The sequence below is a fragment of the Rhinolophus ferrumequinum genome, chromosome 26 (assembly GCF_004115265.2).
Source record: "Rhinolophus ferrumequinum isolate MPI-CBG mRhiFer1 chromosome 26, mRhiFer1_v1.p, whole genome shotgun sequence".
Lineage (NCBI taxonomy): Eukaryota > Metazoa > Chordata > Mammalia > Chiroptera > Rhinolophidae > Rhinolophus > Rhinolophus ferrumequinum.
In genome coordinates, this window is record NC_046309.1 from 17,014,008 (window position 1) to 17,028,567 (window position 14,560).

Genomic DNA, 14,560 nt, shown 5'->3' on the forward strand with positions numbered 1-14,560 from the left:
CCATCCCTCCCCCCAAAAAGAGAGAAAGAAACAGAACAAACCCCAAACAGTAAAATATTAAAATTTGGGGCCAGCCCGGTGGCTCAGGAGGTTGGAGCTCCGTGCTCCTAACTCCGAAGGCTGCCGGTTGGATTCCCACATGGGCAAGTGGGCTCTCAACCACAAGGTTGTCAATTCGATTCCTCCAGTCCCCCAAGGGATGGTGGGCTGTGCCCCCTGCAACTAGAAAACGGCAACTTGACCTGAAGCTGAGCTGCGCCCTCCACAACTAAGACTGAAAGAACAACAACTTGAAGCCTCCACAACTAAGATTGAAAGGACAACAACTTGACTTGAAAAAAAGTCCTGGAAGTACATACTGTTCCCCAATAAAGTCATGTTCCCCTTCCCCAATAAAAGCTTTAAAAAATATATTAAAATTTATTTGGAGACAAATAGAGCTATCATGCATTACAAATAGTCCCTATCTTACATTACAAAAAAAAATAAATTCCAGATGGATTGAAGACCAAAATATATTAATGCAAAATAATAAAAACAGTTGAAAAACGTATAAAAGAATTTGTTTATAAACATGGGGTAGGAAAGACCATTCTAAACCACAATTTGTTTAATTAAGCCACAATGCAAAAAACTGGCCAATCTGACTACACAAAAACTTTTAAAAATCATAAACAAAGCTAGAAGTCAACAAGAAAAACAGTAGGAAAAAATGTTGGTACATATACAGAAAGAATTAATATCCAGAATATATAAAGAATTCCTACAGCCTACATGAAAAAGACAAAAGGAGGGCAGAAATTCGTTAATGAATAAATATGAACAGGCAATTACAAGAAAAAGAATATAAATTGCCAATATATGCATGAAAATATTCTAATAAGCAGGAAAATGCTAGTAAAAATAACAGTAAAAGATTTTCCTCATAAAACATATAAAAATATCCAGTATTGGTCAAGGTGTAGTGAAAAAGCTATCTTGTATATAGTTAGTTGATGTGTAAAGTCTATATTTTTTTAAGGCAACATGACATTATGCATTAAATTTAAAATGTGGATATCTTTCAACTCCAAAATTCTACCTTTAGGTATCTATCCTAGAGAAACACTTACAACTACACAAAGAGAATGTACACCAATAGTTACTACAGCACAGTTTATAAAAAAACAAATTAAGTTAAATATGCATCAACAGAATGGTTTAATAAACAACAATGGTACAGACTTTGGAAATCAATTCGGCAGTTAAACATAATGTGATAGATATATATGTACTGATATGTAAAAAGCTCCAAGACATGCTAAGTAAAAAAAAAAAAAAAAAAAGGAATCCCAAAACAATGTATACATAGGATGCTTTTATTTATGTACAAATTATAAAACTATATATTTTTGTATGTACATCTATAAATGTAAAGTCAGAGAAAAAAAAGTCAAGAAAGACAAAGTGAGAGTAAAGATTGCCCCTGGAGAGGGGAATGAGACTGGCTGCCGGCCAAGGAAGGACTGCTTTATTCGATTTAATTATATTACAAAAATAAATGCAAATATTACTTGTGTAATTAAAAACAGTTTTTTAAAGAAAAAAAAAAAAGAATGTAAATACCGTTTTACTGATATGAAGAAAAACACATTATTTGGAGATTAGACAGGGAGATACAAAATGCCATTTTGGACATGTTAGTTTTGAAGTCCAACAGCAAGGAGGCAGCTGTACACACATGAGAATGGCATTCAGAAGAGGGGTCTTCGCTAAAGAAATCATGTGGGCGTTTTTGGTATGTAGATGACACTCAAAGGCGTAGGAATGGTGTGGGTGACGGGGCCCAGGAGCAAGGAGGAAGGGCCTAGGAAGAAGACCGAGAAGGGGCAGGCAGACAAACAAGAGGAAAGCTAGGAAAGAGCAGTGTCCGGGAAGCCCAGAGAGGAGACTATTTTGGTAAGAAGTCTGTGTCCGATGCTGCCAACAGGTCTGATATGATGAGGGCTGAAATCCAGACGGCCGTTTCCCAATCTGACAGCGTTAGCAACTTTAGCAACAGGGCTTTGCGTGAGTCAAGGGTAGGAGTGGGTTAAAGAGTGCATGAGAAAGAAAAACGTGTACACAGCACGTATTGAAAACTCCTTTAAGAAGCTTAGCTGTGAAAGGAGTAGAAAGATAAGAGCAGCAGAAAGGAAATATTGGGGGTGGGCGGGGCAGAGAACAGGCTTTTCAAAATGGAAGCGATTAGAGCACGTTTGAATATTGCAGGAAAGGCTCTAGTACAAAAAGGAAACAACCAAAGGAAGAAGTTCTTCAAGAAGAGGGGAGAATGTGATTAGAGCACCTGTGGGAGGGGCTGGTCTTTGATAAAATGAAGGGCATTTCCTCTCTGGTAACAGGCAGAAAGGAGTACACGATAAGGCCCAGATGCCAGCAGGTTTCCAGATTTGGGAGGGACAGAGATGAAGGAATTCCCTTGTAGCTGCTGTTTTTATAATACAGTATAAGGCATATCACTGATTCAAAAAGAAGAACACATGAGAGATTAGACATAGAGACGGTATGAAATAGTCCTTTCCAGTGAGCGGGAAAGCGAACTTACTAGAGAAATGTATCACATTGCTAGGCAGTGCGGATTATGCATGTGAGGCTGACGATTATGAATTTGTAGTGACTCTCATCTGCCTGCTTTTCTCGTTTTTCTCTAGCAACTTTCAGCTCCACGGACGCAGACAACTGAAAAGGCAGATGGTTAGGTTCAACAAGTACATCACTCAGAGTTCCACACACAGAAGGCAACTCTGACTGAATTAAACAGAAAATAAAATTTACAGGAAGGACACGAGGTTACTTGCCCTGCGTCAGCGCCACACCGCTAAAAATACCACCCAAAATCATACACAACATGGGCCTGGGAAACATAAGTTTGCTAACGCCACACAGGAGATACTGCAGCTTAGGCTGCACCGCTATAATGCGGGTACCAGATGCCACACTAACAGCACCCCCACTGGTGCCCCTAAAACTTGATCTTGCTGCTAGAAGCTGGTACAACCTGGGGATTTGCTGACAATTGAGGGGCAAGCTGTAGACCCTAAGACCCGAAAGCTTACGCAGAGTGGTCTTAGCAGCAGCGTCGGTACAGCAGCTGAAGCAGCTTTCACCCAGGAGTTTGGTCAGAGAAGCAGCGGATTGGCAGTGTGGCAAAGCCTCCCAGTGTTACTTACTATGGGCAGTGTTTCATCTCACTAATCCCAGGGGCATCACAGCTCGGCAAAGCCTGGGGTAAGTTAATTATTCTCTTTGAGCCTACATTTTCTTACCTGTAAAAGAATAATATTCATCTGATAAAGCTGTTACAATTAAATGCGATGAGATAGACGGATGCCAGGCAAGACGTATTCAGTCAGTGGTAGCCATCCGTGAAGTTATAACTGAAGCCAAGAGAAGAGTTTCCAAGGAAAGGTAACCAACAGTATCTGGCCTTTTAGAGTGGCAGGAGGTTCACACTGGAGCACTGCAGGAGATAAGTTTGTCGGGAAGAGGAAACCAAGTTTGGTCTCAGGTTATTAACTTTCAATGACAGTTTTGCAGCATTTGTAAAGGCTTTAAGGAAAAGCCTGATTTATAGTCATGGAAATTCCACTAGCAGCTCTAAAACCTCTGTATCCTTCCTTCATATAGGTTCTGAGCTAAGAACCAGGTGCCCCAAACAGATAATTTCCACTTGAAGAAAAAAAAAAAGAGTAAGAAATCACCAGCTACTAATGCAGCGTCCAAGAAGGAGAGTGGCTAATTGAATTATTGCGGAATATAGCTGGGGGGAGAGGGACTGAAAATCATACACATCACGTCTTAAATTATTAAATTTAATCAGAACAGTTTTAGACTTAGAACTGTTACAGAAGAAATTTCAACCTACCACTTTCTCCACGGCTCAGCTCTCACCAAATGTCGGGCCATAGGTCATTCAGACTATAAAAAGCTCCTACAAATTCCATAGAAACCTGATCAAGCTTACGAAAGCTCCTATTGGGTAAATGGAATTTCAGCTCCTCTAATTGTGCATACCACCTGAACACAATGGCAGGGCGGCAGACCACAGCAACTGCCCAGATTGTTCTCCCACCCACCTCAGTTGTACCTCTGAATGATTTGAAAAGAATGACCAGAAAGAAACTGCATATTCTTTATAAACTTAACTTGACAAAGAGTCTGAATAAAGACTCCAACAAATCTCTTCTTTTTTTTCCTTTCATTGTGGGGGAGGGGAACATTTTCAAAGAAATCATATAATAAAGAAACTCACTCTCCCTTTTTCGTGAACTATCTCTCCTTTTCTTGAATTAACTGGACATTAAGTTCTTCCCGAGGACATCAAATACACAACTGCAACTTCAGCTCTTACCAACCTCCTAATACAGCTTTTAATGTTCAGTCTTTCCCAGGTCCAAGGAGAACACAATTCGGCTTTCTCAGAAGTTCCATAAATGTTTACATAAATATGTAAGACCATTAAACAAGCTCAATAAATAAAAAGAAAGTAACTATTAATGAAATAACAAAACATCCACACAAAAAAATACACAAATTAAGGTTGAGAAGACTCAATCTGAGTTTTGAACAGAGAAATACTTCAATTGAAAAGCAATGGACTTTTGTCTTCAACTCAAACAGATTAGAGTTCTGTCAGCTCCAGCCACATTACTAAATGTGTAACCTTGAGACAAATTCTTTTATCTCTTCACCCCTCAATAAAACAAGGATAACCCTACCTATCTCTAAGGGCTGTTAAAAGGATGAAATAAAATAGTATATGTAAAACCCTAATTCAACGCCTGGTACACAGCAGGAATATACAACAGTATGCTTCCCCTTCTAACTTGTTTGATTAGAGATTGATTCACAGAGAAGGTGGGACTTAAAGAATAGGGACAGTTAGCTGGACAGGAAGGGGGAGCATATTCCTCAGGAACTCATAAGAATTAATTTCTCAGATGATCAATAAATTACTAATGTGAAAATGCATCGTTGATCTTAAAATGCTTTCTCTACATAAGGTGCTCTTCTTCTCTTCTAATTTTACAATTCTTTGAGGTTCTACATTTGTGCAATTTTTTTCCCCACTGTCTTCCTAAATCCCTAACTCAGACCTTACTTTGCTTTGGGGATGACCTAAGCTTTAAGCCAGACACAAATACCTTAGAGTTCACAAGTATTTTGAAAGACTTCTGGGAGAAGACCAGAACCCAGCATCTAAAAAGTTAGAAAAAATCAGTGCGGCATAATGAAAAGGACGTGGGCTTTGGAAACAGACGAAAGTTTAAGACAGAAGTTTAAGTCCTACCTCTGCCACTTTCTAGATGTATAACCTTGGGCAAAGCACTTTACCTCTCTGGACCTCATTTCCTTATTTGTAAAACGGAGACAATGCCACCTATACCTCAGTGTGTTGTCAGGAGGAGAAGAATGCCTATAACAATTACTGGCATCTAAAAAGCCAATTAACGATAACTCTTATTAGGTCAATATGTCAATTGCCTTACTGAACATTTTGCAAGGCTGTACTTTCCTAACTGGCAAATGAAGTCACACTCTTCCCACATTCCCATGCCTAGATCCAAAAGGTTCCATTTTTGTAATCTATAATTAACTAAATCAAGAGCTTAAAGAATCCAAGGCAAGAAAGAGCTAACATGGCTCAACTCATTCTCTGCTGACAGCAACAAAGCCAGTGCAAGGTGGATACATTTGCCAAAAAAAAATAATAATCTGCTTGAACATGGTCATTACCGATACTGACATAAGCACAAACTAGCTGCGGTTCTTGAGTAATCAGCCTTGTCAGAAAGTTTCAACTTTTCTGAAACGAATCCTCTTCTGCCTTGTTTTCCCTGCTGTCCTATGACATTCCTATTTCCCCATTTTTAAGAACACAGGGAAGAAATCCTCTCACCTTTACTATTCCAGTCACTGTGGAACTTAGCTTCCCATTTCACAAATCACTTCTTATAGAGATTTTTGATTCATTGGATTCACTTGATGTGAGCTTATGAAGAAAGACATTATATACAGACATATCAGAGCCACAATGACAAGATCTGATCCCCAGAGCACAAGTTACACAATGTAACTTGTGCCAAAGATGAGCTGTGACTGAGTAACTGTGCACACCATAGGTTCATTCCTGTTAACTACTGCACTTGGGAATTCTGGCTCTTGTAAAAAGTTTATTTCCCTTGTGTGGCTGAGAAGAGTAACAGAACTAAGAAAAATGATGACAGATACATGAATAGAATAAGGGAAACCATCAATGGAAATGTGACTTAAGATAAACAAGCTTGTGTGTAACAGTTACAAAATAAAAGCAACAGTCACCAATTACATAGCCAGAGGCAGCTATTTCCATCCCTACAATCTCTCCATACACTATATAAAAGCAGAAGGGAGTCAAGGTCAGAATGATTAAATAAGCAATCTAAGAATCAAGAAAGGCTCAACAAATCAAAATGGGACACTGTAGTCTCTTGGTGAGGTGACTTTCAACTTGAGGGAAAGAAGGGCACTCTCATGCACTTATTTTAATTCAGCCAATTAAATATCATGAAAGGTAAAGACTATTCACAAAAAGCAGCTCGCAATGCCTTTAGTTATGTCATATAACTGCATCCTTGCCCAGAGTTTCACCTAACTTCCACCAGAGAAAGTTGTTGTTTTTTGGTTGTAATTAACATTGTAAGGCAAGCTGAGCCCTGTCTTCTTTCATAGCCTTGAGGTGCTGAGTAAATCTAGAATTATGGAACCTACATTTTGATGCTGAAAAAACAGGAAGAAGGTGGTTCAGCAACAAGGAAAATGGTCAAGAAGCCCATCTAGAATTAAGAAAACAAACTGGTATGCTGGCCTATGATTTCTTAACTTCTTTATATGGAATCTATTGAACTGTGTGTGCGTTTCAGAGGTCACAGTGGCATGCACTTAAGCTATAACGGGAGGAGAAATAAAATCAATTCTTAGTAATAGCTATCATTTCTTAAGCTACTACTACATGTTGCAAGTTCATGCTAAAGCCCTCTACAAATATTTTTAATCCTCAATCATAACAGTATCCCCATTTTACAGAAGAGGAAACTAAGATTTAGGGAATTTGGGAATTACCCAAAAGCTAGTTAGTGGGAACACCTGGATTCAAACTAGGTTTGCCTGACTGTAAATCCCATGTCCCCAAAACAATCTGTTAAATACTCTCAAGAGATCTAATCAAATTACAGATTTGACACAAAAAGACCCTTCATCACAGGGAAAAGATTTGGCCAAAGTTAGAAAGCAACTGAACTAGTCAGAAACGTGTTTCCGATTTCCAGACTCATCTCTAGGTACCACCAGCGCCGGTGCCCATGCTGCCTCTCTTTCCTCCCATAAGTCGTCCCAGGAGAGCTTCATACTTCAAATGACAAAGACACAGTCCTAAACCATCATTCAATACATTTCTTCTGACATCATTTGTTGATCACCTACATCTGGGTAATCAGAATGAAAGGGTTATCTGCTTTATACTTTAATAATGAGGTCATTACAACAAAAGTCAGGCGGGGTCCAAGGTTCCAATTCAGCTGGGTCCTACACAGTGAAACACTTCACATCACTTCAGTGCTGGTGCTGATAAAGCAATTCAACATCATTCACAACAATAAAAAAAAAAAATCACTGTGTTCCCATTGTACCTTGGCAGTTAGAGCCACGATCCTTTTGATAGGATCCACATCGCTGTCTTTTCCAATATTTGCCTGTTTTCTGTGATTTCGCTTTGCGAGATGAGCTACAAGCATGGCCATCGCCAGAGAACTACCGGAGTATGATACTCCACACTTACTCCTTGGTGTTCCCAGGCCACTGCCTCTTCAACACTATGTGTGTCTGAAAGCAGCTGACAGCTGAGACAGAAGGCCCCACAGTGATCACCTTCTCCAAAAGTAGACGCATTTCTGACTAACACTGTCAGATCATCGTCAAGGAACCAACAAAACCACCATTCTCTTTCATACTAGATAGCCAGCTCCTACGCGGAGAGGACAAACCTCTGAAGAGTGGACAGAATCTCTCCATTACCCTCCTACGTGCAGAGGAGATGCACGACTATTGCGGCGTCTGGAGTGAAGGGCCCACAGCAGCCGTGTGGCTCTACGGAGGCGGCTGACCGACATCTGCACAGAAACCAGACCCCTGAGGATGTCAAGTGCGAGGTGGCTCCTGGCTTACGCCTACGACGGTCAGAAAAGACCTTCCCGTCCCTATTGCTGGGGGAACACTCCTAAGCAGTAAGGTTTTTCTACACCATCGGGAGCTTCTCCCCGATAGTCTGGAAAAGAACACGGGAGGGTGTTGGGGGCGCAGAGAAGGGCAGCCTTAGGGGCCTCTCTCCTCCCCGCCCATCCAAGTAGTAGGGAGAGCGCTACCTCCATGTTATGCACAGAGAAGTGCGGCTGTGGCGCCGGGAGTCTTCGCTCCCCAGCTCTGGGGCCCGGTGGGGGCATCTCTGGGGGCGGGGTAAGGGGACAGGGGTCTCTCTGCTTCCGCGATCAAAAGGGAGGGCGTGGAGAGCGGTGCAGCGGTGCCGAAAGCATCTTCTTGCGGTCCCCCTCCCTCCCGCTCCCTCCACGACAGGCATCCCGGCCCTGATACCTTCTTGACGGTGCGCGGCGCCTCGGTGACGGTGCCATCGGGGTTGACCAGGGCCTCCCCGCCGTCGCGATGCCGCTGGTGCTGGTGATGAGGGTCGCTCCGCTTCATCGCCGACGCCTGAGGCACTTTCCCGGCCGCGGGGCTGGGAGCGGCGGCGGGCCCCGAGCCCGGGCCGGGGGCCGGGGGCCGCTCCGCCGCGGGAGCTGGAGCTTCGGGGTCCCCGCCGCCCGCCGGGGGGGGCATGGCGCTCACGGCCACCGCGCTCAGTCCCAGTTGTGGCTCCACCTCGGAAGGGCTCAAGTCCTTCAGCTCCACCTCAGGCACCTTCGCGGCGGCCGCCGTTGACACGACCTGCACCGACATCACCGCCTCCACTGCAACCGCCGGCTCAGACTCCAGCTCCGGCTCCCGCTCGGCCCCGCCTCCCGCCTCCCCTCCCCTGCCCTCCCCCATGGCCCCACTCCTCCCCTCCATCGCCTCCGCTCCCACCCCTTCCTCCGCCCGCTAGCCAGCCAGCCCCAGGCAATACGGCCCCGCCCGGCCCGGCCCCGCCCCGCCCCGCCCGGCCCTGGTCCGGCCCGGCTGGCGCGAGGCGCCACGGAACCTGTAGTGCGCTCGCTCCGGGACGCACGCGGCGAAATGACCGTGGGACCTCAGCCCCCAACCTACACTGCGCGCAGCCGAGGGCGGTGCCCGCGATGCCCCCTGGGAGTTGTAGTTCCGGTCGCCCTTCCTCCCGCAAGTGTGATTCCGTAAGAGGGAGGGAGCTCTAGGGCCGACGACTAACGGAAAGGAGAGGAGAGACAATAGGTGACACGACGAAGGGGATGAAAAAGAAAGTCTCCAGAGGAGTTGCGGTTTCCAGGGAGGGAACGCCAGAAACCCCCTAGGGTTGGGAAGGTGGGGGCGGAATGACTCTCTACCCTGACAGTGTGAATTTCCTTCGTGTGTGCACATTTGCGGTCACGTGAGCAGGCATTTAAAGGAAACGCAGCGGCGTCACGTGAAAAGAGCGCCTGCCCCAGGTTTACAGTTGCTTGATTTTTCTTCTACTGTGAAATCGGGACCCTGACACCTGTCTGAACTTTAATGACATTGTTTTTAGAAGGAATAAAATAGGACCTTCCCTGCTGTGGCAATGTCTGACACATTCTGGGCCTGGAAGTTTAAAATCAGTCCCAAAAGAAGTTAAGTATCATTAGGTCGAAATTTCAAGGCTATGGAATTATACGTGGCTTTAAAAGAGGCCAAATTTTTGACTTATTAACTCTACTAGGGATCTAATCTGAAATTAAGATAAACATATCAGCAAAGGGGAATGTTAACTAAAATATGAATAGTGAGTTCCCTAAGTGGTAGGATTTGGGGTGATTTTTTTAAACTTTCTTTGTACTTTTCTGTATAATTTTGTTTGATATTTATATTAGAATGTGTAAGCACAAAAACATGTATGGCAATTTTATTTTTACTAAACAGGTATCTGAAACGACTTTAATGTCCAACAATAGGTGAATGGTTACAGCCTTTAAAATAAAGATTGCCAAGAACTGTTTTTAATGATAAAGGGAAATAAATGCTTATGATAAAATAATAAGCTTAAAAGCAGGAGACAAAATTGCACATTCCATAAGATTTTAACTATGTAAACAATAGTTAAAAAAATACATTAAAATGCAGTTGACCCTGAGTGCAGATTATGGTATAGGTTTTTTCTTCTCTATTCTCCGAAAAACTGAGGCAAAGGGGCTCTTATAGTTTATTGTTGCTCAGGGAGTGACAACTCCAGAAGGACATCTATCTTTGGAGTAACCATATTTTCCTTGGAAAGAAGGAACAGGAAATCACCTGCCCTGATTTCCTCCTTCCCTGTGCTATTGCTTTCTTAAAGCTCGGTTCATTTGTGGAGTTGTCTTACCATGAATAGAATCTCGTATTCTGGTCTTCAAATTTGTGCCTCATACTATATATTGGAAAACGTCTGAGCCCTGCCATTCCCACAAAGCCCACAAGTCCACCAGACACAAGGGCTTCTTAAGCTTTCACTTCACATTCTGGCTTTCAGAATTTCCTTCCTGTTATAAAGAACCAGCCCTGAGCTTCATCCTCCAGCTGTCGGGGCAGAGATTAGCAGCTCTGTAACTGATTTCTTTCTTCCCTCCAATGCACAAGGGACCTGCGGTACTGCCACCTGGCATGTGTTGGAGCTCAAAGGCAGCAGCTGCCTACCTGAACTGCCACCAGAATTGATTACTAAGGGGATGAATTAATTCTTCAGTGGGATGTAGTTACAAAACGTAAGGAGTTGGGGCACTGGAAAGAAACTGATATGCATCCTTTATTTATTTAGGCACTGTCCACTGGTTGGGGCCGAACATCAGGGCACACTGCTCAGCCATTCTCAACGCCATCCCTACCCACCTGCTGCTTCTCCCCTCTTTGTTACCGAGGGACACCAGGCACAGTTGAAGGTGGAAACACCATACTGGAAGCAGGGTGAGTAAGCACAAGTTTATGAACTATTTAGTTTATGAAATATTTAGACTAGAGGCCTTCTTCCCTCCCCTGACTCATTCAGCTTCCAGACCCTGGCAGGCAGGAATGTATCTTCCATGCAGGAGACTGAAAGAACTTCTCTGGGGTAACTGATCAGTCCAAGAAAGAGAACTTGAAGATACTAACATGAGAGTTTCATAAAGAAATAGGCCAGCCAGATCAACCTTGGTGAAGACCACACTCATGCTCACAGCATTTCGAGAGAACCATTAGGATGAGCAGACAGACAATGTTACCAGATATGTAAAGAAAACCTTTAATGTGAAAGGCAGAGGCCAACATAAACAAGCAGGAAAAAATAAATAACTTGAGAAGAAACAGAGGCTAAGCATGAATAAAAAAATCAAGACCAAAAAGAAATCATCAATATCCTCAGAGACTGCAGATATTGTATTTGTGAAAGAACATGTTGTTTCAGGATGTGAACACTCAGAAAACAAACGAAACCTTTAAAATGAAAGCATTCTAGCGGAAAATTTTAAAAGCTCAATAAACAAAAGAGAATGAAATAATAGGAAAAATGCATTTTATCTTTGCTCAGATTGTTGAAGAATGGTGTCATGTTTTATGGCTTTTATATTTGTGTTAATGAATGTTTTAACATGATAGATACAAGACATTGTGTAGCTACATTTTTCTGGGAAAGTTGATCTTTTAGGAATTGCCTTTCTGATCTTCATTGTTTTTTCTTTAAATTTCCAAGAACAAAGAGAAAGAAAGAAAATGAATTAGAGGGCTACTCCAGGATGTCCAACATCTGAACAAGTTCCAGAAAGAGGTAACAAAGAAATTTGGAGGTGTGGATGTTAATCAAAAAAACTAATTCAAAAAATGTCCCAAAACTGAAAGATGAGAGTATCCAGAATGAAAGGACCCATTAGGTGCTGAGCCCAATGGATGAAAATAGACCTACAGTAATATACAGTTTGTAAAATTTCAAAATTCTGGGACAAAGGGACAATCCTTCAAATGTCTGGAGTGGGTCAAGGACAATATTTTTACAAAAGCAAAGGAGTCAGAAAGATATTGAACTTCTTAAAATTAGTGCTAGAAGCTAGAAGATAATTGCCTTCAAATACTACATACCCTTTGCCTTCTCCAGAGAATAAACTTACAGTCAGCCAAGGTTAGGAAGAGCAGTTATCTGACTATGCAGAGTTAGGTAGGAGATCAGGGATCAATCCTCCTGCTTTCATTTCCACCTTCTGAAGTACCTGACGCCTCAAATTCAGAGCCTTCTGGTGGTGCTACAACATGCATTTGCCCTACTGTTGGCTAAGACTTGAGCTTTGTTAAGCCTGCTAAATTCCCACTCATCATTTTCTTTCCAGCTTTCAAAACTGTTACTATGACTTCCTCCCTGCTCCACCTCTCTTTGTCCTACTTGTGGGCCAAGAATGAAGAAGAGCTAAATCCTTATCCTCTGTATTGGGAAGTCAAATGATAACACCTAAAGTGAAAATTCAAGAGAGAGCATTATGTTACTCAGACATATGGAAGTAAATAGCATAAGAATTATCTAAACTAAAATAGTTGGCTCCTAGGAACAGGAAATGATGGGCTAGAGGGTGGGAGTAAGGTACTGAGACAGCTGTTTTAATCAACACTTGTAGAACTATGTATTTGCCTTTTCAAACTATATCATGCATAAGTTAGGTGAAAACAAACACTTTAAAAGCAGGCAAAGCAATACATAAACAGTATATGGACACATAGCTGCATACGTATATATAAACGTATAATGGACTGGAAGGAAACCCACTAAACCAAACAGCTGTTTTTCTGTCAAGGAAGGGGAAGGTGGGAGGAAAAATGGGATAGGGGTACCAGTCAAAGAGAACTTTCGCTGAATCTGTTCCACTTTCTTTCTTTTTAAAAAATAGGGTAGAAACAAATATGATCAAATGATTTTTAAAGAGTTGTTATTTCTGAGTAGTGGGAAAATATGGATGTTAGGCTTTTCTTTGTGCTTTTTTATATCTTTCAATTTCTTAGATTAAAAAGACAAAAAAAAACCGAAAACCTCGGGCAGAGGAAGGATGGGGCAGTGGAGAGACTGCTTAGAAGAAGCTGGGACCAACAAAGGCAGGTCTCACAATCTAGGAAGATGGAAGACTGAGTCTATGTTTGAGTGTTCTAAGCGCCTCCTAGAGCAGTGAACACATGGAGACCTGTTCTCAAGGTAGCAGTTGGACTACAGGGTGTTCCCGAAACCAAGTTCCTCTTGGATTCTGAGGTGTTTCTTCCAGGGATCTAAATCAGGAGCTGTGGTAGGAAAGTGGCCTCTATGGCTCCGTCAAGAGGTCTGGTGCACCTACAAAAATACTGTAAGATTTCTTGGTTGGGGTCATGTCTACGGTCCTGGAGGTCCAGTGGCCACCTAATGCCTGCATCCACAGAAGGTGGGCTGACAGTGCCCTCTCGTGGTTGTAGTCTGTCAACCTCCACAGCCAGACATAGAAAGCTAACATTTCTCAGCTTTTTCAAGCCCAGAATGAATTTCCCGTACATCCCATTCCCCATCCTTTACATAAGTGTTCCCACTAAAGAAAGAAGAGGTGGAGGGAATTTTCATGGAGATGAAAAGAAGAAGGAAAATTGTTAACATTTTCCCTGATTTCAGAAAAGATCATTAGGCAACACGATACATTTTATCAAATACTGTTGTGTTTTTGTTGTTGTTTTTAAGATTTTTTTATTGGGGAAGGAGAACAGGACTTTATTGGGGAACAGTGTGTACCTCCAGGACCTTTTCCAAGTCAAGCTGTTCTTTCGATCTTAGCTGTGGAGGGCGCAGTTCAGCTCCAGATCCAGTTGCTGCTGCTAACTGCAGGGGGCACAGCCCACCATCCCTTGCCGGAGTGGAGGAATTGAACCGGCATTCTTGTGGTTGAGAGCCTGCTGGCCCATGCGGGAATCGAACTGGCAGCCTTCAGCGTCAGGAGCACAGAGCTCCAACTGCCTGCGACACTGGGCCAGCCCTGAATACTGTTGTTGATAAAGGTTAAAAGTAGCTATGCTGCTGACAGCTATCACCGCCAGAATGAGCAAGGTAAGCAAGGGATATATGGCGGCCAGAGGGAACACAACATGGCCTACCTGGATAGGAGGACAAATCAAAGGTCAGAACTGAGAGTGGCGATCTGGACTCAGTCAGGAAGACACTGGGCCCAGTGTCTGCTACGTACTAGCCAGGAGGTTGTACACAAGTCATTTTGCTTCACTGAGCTTGTTTCTATGAAAAACTAGCGCCTCTGATCCCTCTGAATTAAACAAGAGACGGTAGAATGCAGTGGCCAAGAGCCCACTCGAGTTGGAATGGAATCCAAGCATTACCACTTAC

At 42.9% G+C, this 14,560-nt stretch overlaps 1 protein-coding gene and 1 long non-coding RNA gene across 7 annotated transcripts in view; one reads left to right on the forward strand and one right to left on the reverse strand.

Moving 5' to 3' along the window:
* The window catches only part of AHCYL2 (adenosylhomocysteinase like 2), a 137,745-nt gene extending 128,109 nt beyond the window's left edge, over positions 1 to 9,636 (reverse strand). For 2 of the 6 annotated variants that reach the window (XM_033098745.1, XM_033098743.1), the window contains exons 1-2: positions 9,334 to 9,636; positions 8,665 to 9,015 (exon numbers count right to left, since the gene is read on the reverse strand). In XM_033098745.1, coding sequence (XP_032954636.1) covers positions 8,665 to 9,015; positions 9,334 to 9,621 — 639 coding nt within the window. In that variant the 5' untranslated portion in view covers positions 9,622 to 9,636. Of the gene's footprint in view, positions 1 to 3,305; positions 3,342 to 8,664; positions 9,043 to 9,333 lie in introns of those variants that run through there. The other 4 variants (XM_033098747.1, XM_033098746.1, XM_033098753.1 and 1 more) reach the window with 2 other exon arrangements.
* On the forward strand, positions 9,453 to 11,993 carry LOC117018047 (uncharacterized). The gene is made up of 3 exons (XR_004422165.1): positions 9,453 to 9,564; positions 11,012 to 11,157; positions 11,921 to 11,993. It is a non-coding gene; the product is annotated as an uncharacterized LOC117018047 (long non-coding RNA).
* Positions 11,994 to 14,560: the final 2,567 nt, after the last annotated feature.